General features: G+C 38.0%; 2 protein-coding genes across 4 annotated transcripts in view; one reads left to right on the top strand and one right to left on the bottom strand.

Moving 5' to 3' along the window:
- Positions 1-900, top strand: part of SETDB2 (SET domain bifurcated histone lysine methyltransferase 2) — a 106,554-nt gene extending 105,654 nt beyond the window's left edge. Inside the window, exon 26 of the mRNA XM_027848071.1 lies at positions 343-900. Coding sequence (XP_027703872.1) covers positions 343-449 — 107 coding nt within the window. The 3' untranslated portion in view covers positions 450-900. The remainder of the gene's footprint in view (positions 1-342) is intronic.
- RCBTB1 (RCC1 and BTB domain containing protein 1) overlaps positions 1-13,017 on the bottom strand; it is a 74,111-nt gene that overhangs the window by 3,877 nt on the left and 57,217 nt on the right. The gene's annotated exons all lie outside the window — the stretch shown is intronic.

Here is a 13,017-nt window from a genome sequence, read left to right as displayed (position 1 = left end):
TACCTAGTTTTAAGGTGGGGTTAAAACCAAATCTAGAATTGTGCTCTGGATGAAAAGTGTGTGTGTGTTTGCAGGGAGAGATATCAGGTGAGTGATTTTTTTTTTTTGTGAGACTTAAAATACCTACTTCATTTAAGGTAGAATAATTACCCTTCATTCCCCAAGCAGAGTACTATGTTTCACAGAGAAATCTTGGGATAAAGCAAAGTAGAATTTTGATATTTTGAATTGATCTAACATTCTTAAAATGATTTAAGATATATCTAGAAATGACTTGTGAGCAAGGGTATGACACTTCATGCTGTAAAAACAGAATGCTCTGAAATAATTTTCTTACCACAGACACTGTGATATCAAAACTTCAGAGTGAGCAGGAACACCTGCAGAAGAAGATAGAAGTACTCCAAGACATTGGAGAAAACATGTTTCCTCTTCAGAAAGATATATAGCATTAAATACTCAGCTGGTTCTTGACCTTTCTTTTTAACCTACTGTTTCTTAAACTGGGGACTTGTGGGGAATTTTTTAAAAATGTTTTATCATTGTACTTTTCTCATACTGTGACCTTCCAATGATTTTTTCCTCCATTTCCAAGTAGAATCCTCCCTTGCAACTTTTCCCCAATTGATTGTGAACTCATTGAAGGCAGGGATTGTCTTCTGCCTCTTTTTGTATCCTCAACACTTTTAGCATAATGCCAGGCACATTGTAGGTGCATAATGTTTATTGATTGATTGGTAACAAATAACTAGACAAGCCAACACATTTTACATGGATTTATGTGAACGTCATAACCTTTATTATGAAATAATCAGATTGATTCTGTGACTTTTTAAAAATTGGTGCTTTGTTATTGTTCAGTCGCTTCAGTTGTGGCGGACCCCATTTGGGGTTTTCTTGGCAAAGATACTGGAATGGTTTGCAATTTCCTTTTCCAGCTCATTTTACGGATGAGGAAACTGGGGCAAACTGAAGTTAAGTGACTTGCCCCTGGTTGCATAGCTAGTAAGTGTCTGGGGCCACATTTGAACTCAGGTCTTCTTGACTCCAGGCCCAGCATTCTATCCACTTCAGCACTCTACTGCCTTTAATTGATTCTACTTACAGTTAATTGATTTTGTCCTATAATGGGCATGGCATGATTGTCTCTGAACTGGCCTGTAATGAGTCAGGTTTAGAAATTCAGTTTTCTTATTAATCATTGTTCTTGTTCCTGTGTCAAGGAAATATTTTACCCTTTAAGGAAGCAGGTGGATCCCAAGGAGTCTGTTCTAGCATCTTTATACCACTAAACTATCTTTCAAAGATGTCTGGTTTGTAATCTGAAGAAGATTGATTTGGGCAGCTAGGTGGCACAGTGGATAGAGCACCAGCCCTGAAGTCAGGAGGAGCTGAGTTCAAATTCGGCCTCAGACACATAATACTCACTAGCTGTGTGATTCTGGGCAAGTCACTTAACCCCAATTGCCTCATCAAAAAAAAAAAAAGAGTCTAATTTGCTTCCTTCGTCCTTGGAGATGCAGACTCAAACAATGAACACTTCTTAGTCATAGGAGGGAAGGAAGGGGTTGTTGCTGGCCCTCATCCCCAAACTTCCATCCAGTCACATTTTCTTCCATCTATGATGCTAGACTGCCTATTTTACGTACTCTCCAAAATTATAAATGAGAGCTGTCCCTGTCCCCCATGTTCAGGGTTTTAGCTTTTCTGGGGAAGCTGAGATTCTATTTATTGGTAAATTCATGCTTTACTAATAAATTGATTGGACTTGAAACTTTGTGCCTTAGTCTGTCTTAATTTTAACTGTTACAGTTTGGCAACCACATAGGGATTGGGGATGGGAAGTTTAGCTCTGGGGCAGCCTCTTGGGGGGTATTTCCCCTTTAACAGCACTCAGATGAGACTTTCCACCAGGATAGGAGTGCTCCCCTCAGTCCTATCCTTTCTGAGCTAAGGTAAGTCCTACACATACTGTTGGGCAGATTTTGCCTTGTTTCTCTTGTGTTCTGTTAGTGTTTAAGTGTGACTGTTGATAGCATTTGGTAATAGTAAACCCAGAAATCAGAATTAGGGACTAAGAATGTTTAAGAAAATTTTTTTCCCTCTCAAAGGGCTCTAGATTTCCTTCCAGGAGAGGCCCACATTATTGACATTGACATCCCTTTAGGGAAATACTGTAACACCAAGACACCCCTTAGGGAGATGCCCACTTCCTCTTCAGGGAGTTGAAGGAGGAATGAAGAAACAGAGATACTTCCTATTTGAAGAAGGGATTGGGAAAGCGTGTGTCCCCAATAACTATTAATGGCAAGTGGCATGGCCAGCAGTCACCAATAACCATAGCTGGTGAGTGTCTGTCGAACCAATAGAGGAATCTTACCAGCTGGAAAAGGAGAAGAGGAAACCAAAATCATTAGTCAAAAAGGTATCTGTGTCACAGATTTGACCTGCAGAGGGACTTTCATGTGTACACAACAAAAAAAAAATATATTTTTTAAGAAGCTTTGTCACTAGCATTTACTGTCTTTGTGTCTTCTTGTGGCAATAACCCCTTATTTTATTGAGATTGCTCTTAGAAAATTATGTGCACAGAGTTTAGAAGGAAAAACTTTGCTGGCAAATGCTTCTCTGTGTCTTGTGAACTAACTGAAAGACTGTGAATCTCCCTGGAGAGTTCTCTAAGTCTTCAGAAAGACAGTCTCCCTTTCTATCTACATTTCTAAGCTCTGGCCAAGTTTTGGGAGTGAAGAGAGAAAGATAGAAAAGAAGAAAGGGAATCTTATCCCTCCAACCATATAACTTTATGACATCATAAACTAATTAGAAGGCAGCTAGGTGGCACAGTGGATAGAGTTAGGAAGACTCATAGATACTTACTAGCCATATGACCCTGGGCAAGTGACTTAACCCTGTTTGCCTCTGTTTCCTCATCTGTAAAATGAGCTGGAGAAGGAAATGGCAAACCACTCCAATATCTCTGCCAAGAAAAAGCCAAATGGGATCAGGAAGACTCAGACATGACTGAACAACAAAAACAAAACTAATTAGAAACTGAGTTTGTGACTAAAATATAAGTTCTCTACTGTGAATTTCCAAATTGTGGTGTGAATGTTTTTATAAATGCTGAAATATTCTAGTGAGTTTTGGATTAACATTCTTTAGAATTTGTTTAAAGAAATTAAGAACACAACTATGAATGTTACATTGATCTTTAATTACTCTTCCCCTGGAAAGTGGCAGATTTATTCTTTTAAGTGTGAGAGGAAGGTAATTTTACTGAATAGAGAAAAAAGAAAGTAGTATCAGTGAAATTCCAGAGTAGGAAAAAATTAGTAGCAGCTTGCTTTTTAAATAGCTGTGGTACTTAGGAACTACCTATCTATTATTAACTCTTTCCTGGTTCTCCCCCAAAAGAGAAAAGTTTGTGTAAATCAGGAAACAACAGAAAGTAAATAAATTTTACTAAAACATGTTATTGAATACAAGGGAGTTTTACATTAATTTGTAATATAGTAACATGTAATATAGTAATATGTAGTATGATAGATGATTAAGTGGACCCAAATTTTAGTCCAACAGTATTGATCAGTTTGATATGATTCCATAGGGGTATTAATTATAAATTCTGTGCATCAGGCCCCAGAGCTGTGACCTGCGGATTATAAGTTCACTTGCTTAATCACAGGAAGCTAACCAGAAGACTTCCACCCTTATTTTTGCCTTGTTGTGGTGACCAAGCCCAGTGTGGCAGAGGTGACTCCATAACATGGAAAGTACTCCAGCTATTTTAGTTGCCCCTCCATTCCTCATCATCCCTTCATTGCCAAATATGGGGCGGTGGCCATGAGTATTTGGCCAATAGATGACCCTGTTTGCCGGTCTGTGGCCTGCCTTTCTGTTGACCCATCAACTTCCCTAAATGTTTTGATAGCTTGGTGGGACCTCCTGAAGGTCGACAGCTGTGTTGAGGTCTTCTCATCAGCTTATTTGTCGACCAGTAGGAATCTGTATTGTATGTAGACCCTTCTGGAGAGTCAAGGGCATGGTCTATCAAACAATGAGATTCAGTATTTTTAGTTTGCTTTATTTGTATTGTCTGGATATCAAGCACTATAAAACTAAGGCCCTAGAAAAAGGGGGCATTTCAGATCATGAGGAAGATCTGAGGTCCACTCTGTTAGAGGGGGGCATGGACCCTTTAATAAAGTGCTCTTAGCTTAGAGCTCTGCCTCGGTGGTTTTTCTTGCAGACTGGACAATTTTGGACCCAGCAAAAGTTAAGTACTAATTAATTTAGAATCAAAATTTCAAATTGGTGTGTTTTACAATTAGAAATTTTGCTGTAAATTATATTAGACCCCCCAATTTGGGTATGGATATTAATTGGAGTAGATTTTGAACAACTTGTCAAGAAGAAAATGAGACTTCTACCCATTTTAATTATTTATTTTTTGGCTAGGCAGTGGGGTTAAGCGACTCACCCAGGGTCACACAGCTAGTAGGTGTCAAGTGTCTGAAGCCGGATTTGAACTCAGGTCTGCCTGACTCCAGAGCTGGTGCCCTATCCACTGTGCCACCTACCTGCCCCCCTACCCATTTTTATAACAGACTACATAAAAGCACCAGGCAGGATTTGGGGCTGGATCCACTTAAACCACATGATGCAGAAATGATTAACTCTGCTGTTAGCAATCAATCCCTGCCAAGAATTAAGTGATGTATCTATATTTTCTGCCCTAGGTGGCATGAGAAGGGTATAGATGAATTTAAGAGCATCGCTATAGATGTATATGAAAAGGCAAAGGAAGAGAAAATCTGAACCAACATCACCTTGCATCCTAGAAGGGTTATATCCCAGAGAGCTGCTCAACAGGTTAAAGAAAGGGAAGTTGGTTTAGGCTAAATTTCAAAGCAAGTTTGTAATTTGAATTTTAATAACTATCTTGCTTCTTACCCACAAAAAGAGCTTATTTAAGGGAGCAACTTGAATATAAGTGAAACTTAATTTGGAAAAATGCTTTATGTTACTTCTGTGAATAATATAACAGAACTTAATTGTTTGGGTAAATTAAAAATAAGTAACCAAAAGGTATTTGATACAAAAGATATAAGAAATGGTATGTGGTTATTCTTTATGATATGGAAAGTATAGTAATATGTTTGCAACGTGAAATTATTTGAAGATAGTATACTAAAATTCTGCCCTTGAAGGACTATTAGAAGAGTATATTTTGGTTGTTATATGCGTAATATAAAATCTTCATAAATCCTAAAGAGGGGGATGAGAATACAAGACTACCATTTAAAATCTTTAAAAGACGACTACCTGAAAGTAGCAGGTCTTATAATGTGAAGTACAGGGAGTATGTGGCCCTTAGAAAATCTGAGATTTTGATTTTGTGATTGCAAATTGATTTAATATGGTAAAGATTTATCTCAAAAAATTATAATAATGTTTGGCATTAAGGCAAAATGCTAAAAGAGCATGATTTGAGGAGAATATGAATTAAAAATCCAGTCTTTGTAAATTTGTTGACTGTGTGATTTCAGACAAATAACTCCATCTCTGTTTACCTTGGTGTACTAATCTGTAAAAGGGATAAAAATAGCACCCACCTCCCCATGTTGTGAAAATCACGTGATTGTGACATGCTTAACAGAAAACCTGGCTATGGCAAGAACTGTATAAATGTTGATTATTATCTCCTTAACTGAATGCAGTTGCTCTGTACTGGGTTCTAGATGTGATTAGTATAAAATGCCAAAGGTGATAAATGAATGATTTTCTATTTAAGATAATTTGGAGGAGCCAAGATGGTGGAGTGAAAGCAGTGATTTGCTTGAGCTCTCCCCCAAACCCCTCCAAAATGATTATAAACAAATTCTAAAGCAGCAGAACCCACAAAAAGACAGATTGAAACAAATTTCCAACCCAAAACAATCTGGAGGGTCAACAGGAAAGGTCTGTTGTGCCAGGCTGGGAGAGGAGCCCAGTTCAGTGTGGGCCACACAGGCAAAGATGGGGCCCCAGCAAACCTGGGGCAGGCCTCAGGGGACTGAACCAAGGGGAGGTGTGGTGGTTTCCAGACTTCTCAACCCACAGGTGCCAGAGGCAACTTAGGTCAGTGGGAAAGTCTGTCGGACCTGGGTGAGAGAAGAATGCAGTCCAGAATGCAGTCCAGTTCCAGCCCTGGTGCAGCCCCGGGGCAGCAGCTGCTTCTGGAGCTCTTGTTAGGCCCACAGACAGTGGAGGTATTAAGCAGCTGGTCAGAGGGGGATTGCAGGGATCTCTTTGCTGGTGCTGAGGCAGGATTCTCTTGCTTTGCCTGTGCTTGGATCTGGGTTGCATTACTGGGGGGTGATCCTGGGGTGAGGAGGAGTGCTGGCGTGGTGGAGCTTGTGGTAGCAGTGGAGAGGAATCCTCCTCGCAGTTTCAAGGCAGAAAAGAGTGCTTGTGGTCACTCATAGACCAGAGCACAGGCCAGGAAAGGAGTAAACTCCTCTGCTTTGATCATACCACCTTGGGAGAACTGAAAATTTGCAGGTACCCAGAAATATCTCTGAAAACAGCTGCACAAACCCCTGAAGCTTGGAACAGTACACAGTCCGCACTGGAAGCAGAGCCCTACCCTAACAAAGAGTTTAAAAGTCAAGTAATTGGCTGAGAACATGAGCAAACAGCATAAAAAAGTCAGGCCATAGAATCATACTTTGGTGACAAAGAAGTTCAAAACATACAACCAGAAGAAGGCAACAAAGTCAAAGCTCCTTCATCCAAAGCCTCCAAGAAAAATATGAATCAGTCCCAGGCCTTGGAAGAGCTCAAAAGGGATTTTAAGAAGCAAATAAGAGAAGTAGAGGAAAACTGGGAAGAGAAATGGGAGTGATGCAAGAAAATCATGAAAAACAAGTCAACAGCTTGCTAAAGGAGACCCAAAAATATACTGAAGAAAATAACACCTTAAAAAATAGACTTACCCAAATGGCAAAAGAGGTCCATAAAACCAATGAGGAGAAGAATGCCCTAAAAAACAACATTGGCCAAATGGAAAAGGAGGTCCAAAAGCTCACTAAAGAAAATAATTCCTTTAAAAACTAGAATGGAACAAATGGAAGCTAATGACTTTTTTTTTTAAAGTGAGGCAACTGGGGTTACGTGACTTGCCCAGAGTCACACAGCTAGGAAGTATTATGTGTCTGAGGCCATATTTGAACTCAGATCCTCCTGACTCCAGGCCAGTGCTCTATCCATTGCACCACCTAGCTGCTCCAATGATTCTTTAAGAAATCAAGAAATTATAAAACAAAACCAAAAGAATGAAAAAAAATAGAAGACAATGTGAAATACCTCATTGGAAAAACAACTGACCTGGAAAATAGATCCAGGAGAGGTAATTTAAAAATTATTGGACTACCTGAAAGCCATGATCAAAAAAAGAGCCTAGACACCATCTTTCAAGAAATTATCAAGGAAAACTGCCCTGATATTCTAGAACCAAAGGGTAAAATAGAAATTGAAAGACTCCACTGATCACCTCTTGAAAGAGATCCCCAAAGGAAAACTCCTAGGAATATTATAGCCAGATTCCAGAGTTCCCAGGTCAAGGAGAAAATATTGCAAACAACCAGAAAAAAACAATTCAAATATTGTGGAAACTCAGTATAACACAAGATTTAGCAGCTTCTACATTAAGGGACTGGAGAGCTTGGAATATGATATTCTGGAGGTCAAAGGAGCTAGTATTAAAACCAAGAATCACCTACCCAGCAAAACTGAGTATAATCCTTTGGGGGTGGGTGTGTGGGGAAATGGACATTCAATGAAATAGAGGACTTTCAAGCATTCTTGATGAAAAGACCACAGCTGAATAGAAAATTTGACTCTCAAATATAAGACTCAAGTGAAACATGAAGAGGTAACCAGGAAAGAAAAATCATAAAAGACTTACTAAAGTTGAACTGTTTACATTCCTACATGGAAAGATGATATTTGTAATTCATGAGACCTTTCTCAGTATTAGGATAGTTGAAGGGAATATATATTTATAGAGGACACAGGGTGAGTTGAATATGAAAGGGATGATATGTAAAAAAATAAAATTAAGGGATGAGAGAGAATTACACTGGGAGGAGGAGAAAAGGAGAGGCAAAATGGGGTCAATTATCTCACATAAAAGAGGCAAGAAAAAACTTTTACAGTGGAGGGGAAGAGTGGGGAGGTGAGAGGGAATGAATGAATCTTATTCTCATCAAATTTGGCTTAAGGAGGGAATAACACACTCAATTGGGTATGCAAATTGATCTTACCCTACAAGAAAAATAGGAGGAAAGAGGATGGGGGGGGGATGACAGAAGGGAGGGCAGATTGGGGGAGGGGGCAATCAGATGCAAACACTTTTGAGGAGGGACAGGGTCAAAGGAGAGACTAGAATAAATAAGAGAGGAGGGTAGGATGGAGGGAATTACAGTTAATATTTCACAACATGACTATTATAGAAGTGTTTTGCATGACTACACATGGTGTAACCTATATCGAATTGCTTGCCTTCTCAAGGAGGGTAAGTGGGGAGGGAGGGAGGGAAAGAATTTGGAACTCAAAGTTTTAAAAAAGAATGTTAAAAATTGTTTTTACATGCAACTGGGAAATAAGATATACAGGCAATGAGGTATAGAAATCTATCCTGCCCTATAGGAAAATAGAAGGGAAGGGATAAGAAAGGGGGGGTGATAGAAGGGAGGGCAGATTTGGGGAGGGAGTATTTAGAATCCATGCCATCTTGGGGTGGGGGGAGGGGAGAGATATGGAGAAAATTTGGAACTCAAAATCTTGTAGAAGTGAATGTTAAAAACTAAAAATTTATTTAAAAAGATAATTTGGAAATGCATTCAAACGAATTGATGTAATCTGACTAGTTCTAAGTTTTGTTTCATGTTTTAATACAAGATATTGTGAATGTTACTGTTTCTAAACTTTCTTGTACAGTAAATTCTGGGAAACCATTATATAAGACATGTTGTTAAGCAGATGATAAAATTATGTCATTGGAGAATTTAACTATTTTTGATTTGGATACTGTGAAACTACTAATCAGGTTGTTAGAGGCTATTGTCATAATATTAAAACCTATCAAGTATTTAATTGCATGTTTTAAAAAGGAAAGAATACTGATTACTTACTGTGTGGGAGCAAGAAGTGAAAGAGGAAAAAAAATGTTGAGTGAATTTGTGTGTGGGGGAAGGGGACCCTGGTAAACTTTTATTGCTAACTTATTGCAACAACATGAAAGTAATAATAACTGTATCCAGTCCTAAGCTATGATTAGTGAAACTTTACTGTTTAAGATAAAATCTTCTGGGACTGTGGGATTTTTTTTTTTTTAGCTTTATTTTCAGGTATATTTGTGTTATTAAGCCAATGTTTCATCAGTTCAAGAAGAATGTCAGCAGCTAAATGGGAGTGAGATCTGTGAACTGCTACTGGTGAACATCTATCCCTGGGAATATTTCTTATTTATTTATTTATTTATTTAGTTAATTAATCATTTATTTTGCTGGGGGGAAGCATGGGGAAACAAAATGTGACCTTGGTAAGACTAAGGTAGGACCCTCTTGACCCAAATGCCAGTCTTTAAAAGTTAAATGATAATGGAGTCAATGCCAATTTAGAAAAATACTTTAAACCTTAGCTTACATGTCTACTTCGGCAAATATTAAATCTTTAACCAGAAGGACTCATTTTAGAAGTCAAATGCTCTTTTTTGAGATTCTTCCTTCATCCTGTTCTTGGCTGTGTCTATATCAGGAACAGGGTTTAGATAAACTGCAAGTGGCATGTAAAAACTTAAATTCTCTGGAGTTTCAAGTGAACTATGGGTTCCTAATTTGTTCTTCTTATAACTATGTTAATAGGATTAGAACCATGAGGTTTGAGCTGGTTTTCACATGATTGAGTTACTGGAAAAGTAAAATTTAAGGGGCTGTACTAAATTATACTGAAACTTATAACTGGCAGATTTTAGCAAAATTACCTAGTAATCTTTGCAAGTGACTTGGAACCAGAGAACCAAATCTACTGAAGAGGAATCCCTTTCAGAGCTGCCCAGAGAATGAGACCTATTCCAGAATGTCCGAAGAGATGTTTCCAGACTACATAGGATACCTGGGATCCAAGATGAAATGTGTTGATTAAATGGACATTGGGAGTGGTTTACTAAGCAACAAGGCAACTTGATGTTAGTTAATGTTGATGATCATTACTGTACTACTTTGGCATTTTGTTTGCTGAGTTTCCTTGATTACCTTGGGGACATGTAAATCTCCCCACTAAAATTAGTCCATGGTTTAGATAGTTTTACCATGGCTTGTGCCATGATTAATCAATCTTGTTGTTCTTACATTAACTGATCAGTAGAAATTGTGACAAGCCTACATAAGATGCAACAAGCTATAGCAGAAACACAACTACCTCCCTCAGGTGACCCCTGGTGGAATCTCTCCTCTTAGTTCACTTGGCTGCAGGGAAATGGTCTGTTAGCCACACTTGGCAAATGGGCACTGACTGCCCTCTGCCTTATAATCCTATTTAGATTTTTCATTAATTGTTTGTTAAAGCCTGTTCTGAACTTGCACCAGAAAAACTTCCATGTTAAAAAAAAATCAAATAGAATTAGTCTATAGACAAGTGATCTATGAGAGACACACGTCTCTCACTGATCAAAGGGGGGAAATGAAATAATCCGATTGATCCTGTCTTTTTAAAAAAATTGTTCCCACTTACAGTTAATTGATTTTGTCCTGTAATTGCCTAACTCATGGTTCTTTGTCTCTGAAATTAGTTCAGAAATCCAGTTGTCTTGTTAATCACTGTTCTATTTTTATGTCAAGGAAATCTGTTACCCTTGAAGAAAGAAGGTGTAGGGAGTCTGGTTTAGTGTCTTTATACCACCAAGCTATCCTTCAAGGATGTCTGGTTTGTTATCAAAAGCAGTCTGGTTTGCTATCTTTGTCCTTACAGATGCAAAGACTCGAACAAGGAATATTGCTTAGTCACAAGAGGGAAGGAGGGGGGTTGTTGCTAGCCCTCATTCCCAAATTTCCATCCAGTCATATTTTTGGTTATCTATCATGCTAGGCTTCCTATTTTATGTGCTCCCCAAAACTATAAAAGAGAGTTGTCTCCCTCATTTGAGGTCTTAGCTTTGCTTGGGAAGCTGAGATCCTACATATTAGTAAATTTGTGCTTTACTAATAAATTGTGCTTGGAACTTTATTCCTCAGTCTACCTTAATTTTAACGGTTACAGTTATATTTCTTTGGTAGTCTAGGAAACTCTCGTCTCCTACCCATTTTTGTTGGCAGATTGCTGACATTTGAACCCAAGTGGGTATTTATGGCCTTCTACTCACTATAATTTAACTCCTTCCCTTCTTTTTTTCCCCAAAACAAAGAAAGCATTCTTCGACTCTCCATAAGAGACTCTGTCTTATACTTCTAAATGCCTATTCCCCAACTCGTTATCTAGCAAAATAGGTACTTAAGAGGTATCCAGAAAACGTTTCATTGAATGAATGTTTGCACACATTCTATCGAACATTTTATTTGAAATTGTCCCATGACAATCAAATGTGCACAAGTTTGTTAGTGGTTTCACTTTTAGCTGGGTAGCACATGTATACACTCTCACTTCTAGTCTGCATGTGATGAGATTTTAGATATAAATTTTTTTTTTTGTTTGAAGGGGGCAGAAGGAACTAAGTAAACAGAAAAATTCAGTTTGTTTTTCTGTATACTTTGAACATTTAAAATTCTATGTCATCAGAAGATAAGAGGATTCTAAGTTTCCAGATAGCTATGAAATATAGTTACAGATTGAGGCTAACAGGAAACTTAGAAAGAAAAAATTGGAAGAGTTAGTTGTAGTCTAGAGATATAGAAGGCTCAGTAAAGCAAGGGATGTACATGAGATGTACAGTAAAAAGTAGATTAATCTCTTCACTCCAATACCCATGAAAGATAGTATAGCTGCCCCTGATATTGTCAGTTGTTGCATTAGATGTGTGCTTGGAGTCATCTGGGAAGACTGAAAGAAGGGATTGCCCTCTTTGGGATATTTGTCTAATACTGGTATGAGAGAGTATATACTTCAATGAAGTCAAATAATAGGTAATTCAAGCTAGCATTTATATAGTACTTTAAGGTTTGCAAAGTGTTTTTACATGTGAGCTCATTTGATCTGCAAGAACAAGTAAGAGAGACTCATGTGCAAAAATAGTTACAGTAGCACTTTTTGTAGTGGCAAAAAACAGGAAACAAAATGGGTGTCCACAGATTGGGCAACTGCTGAAAAAATTGTGGCATATGAAAAGAATATTATTGTGCTTTAAGAGTTTATGAATGATTGATTCAGAGAAAACTAAGATTTGTTTGAAAGGAATGAAATTAAAAGAATCATGAAAATAATTTACTGTATGACCAAAACAATGTAAAGGAAACTTAAAAAGCTATAGAACTCTTGATCAACACTACGACCAATCATGGTTCTTCTAATCATTAAGACTAGTAATGATGAAGCACATCCCATAGCACTTGGCAAAGGAGATGCAATGAGAGCCACAGGCATAATTTTTTTAATTGGAAATTAGACAAAACAAAAATAGCACATTTCCATATACACAGCAGGATACACAAAGAAGATTGTATATGAACCAGCAAACCTACATGTGAGAGATAAGAAGTGATTATATTTCCAGATAAGGAAATCAAGGGAAAAGGTAGCTCTAGGTCATAGGTTCTAGAACCGGCTAAAAGTGGATGAAATTGATTGTTTGGTTAAAGAGACTGGAAGTAGGACAAAGGTTAAGCTTTACTGAGAGTGTGCATGTGTAATGGTCTCATTAATAGTAACTTTTCCGCCCAGAGGGCAGCAATAGCACAGAACTAGGCACATTTCATATGTTAGCAGGAGGAGGGACATGTTATGAAGTGGGAGTATCAGGAAGATTGTAACTCAGAAGAGTAG

Source organism: Vombatus ursinus, unplaced genomic scaffold, assembly GCF_900497805.2.
Source record: "Vombatus ursinus unplaced genomic scaffold, bare-nosed wombat genome assembly UNPS02005659.1, whole genome shotgun sequence".
NCBI lineage: Eukaryota > Metazoa > Chordata > Mammalia > Diprotodontia > Vombatidae > Vombatus > Vombatus ursinus.
This window is presented reverse-complemented; position numbering and strand designations above follow the sequence as displayed.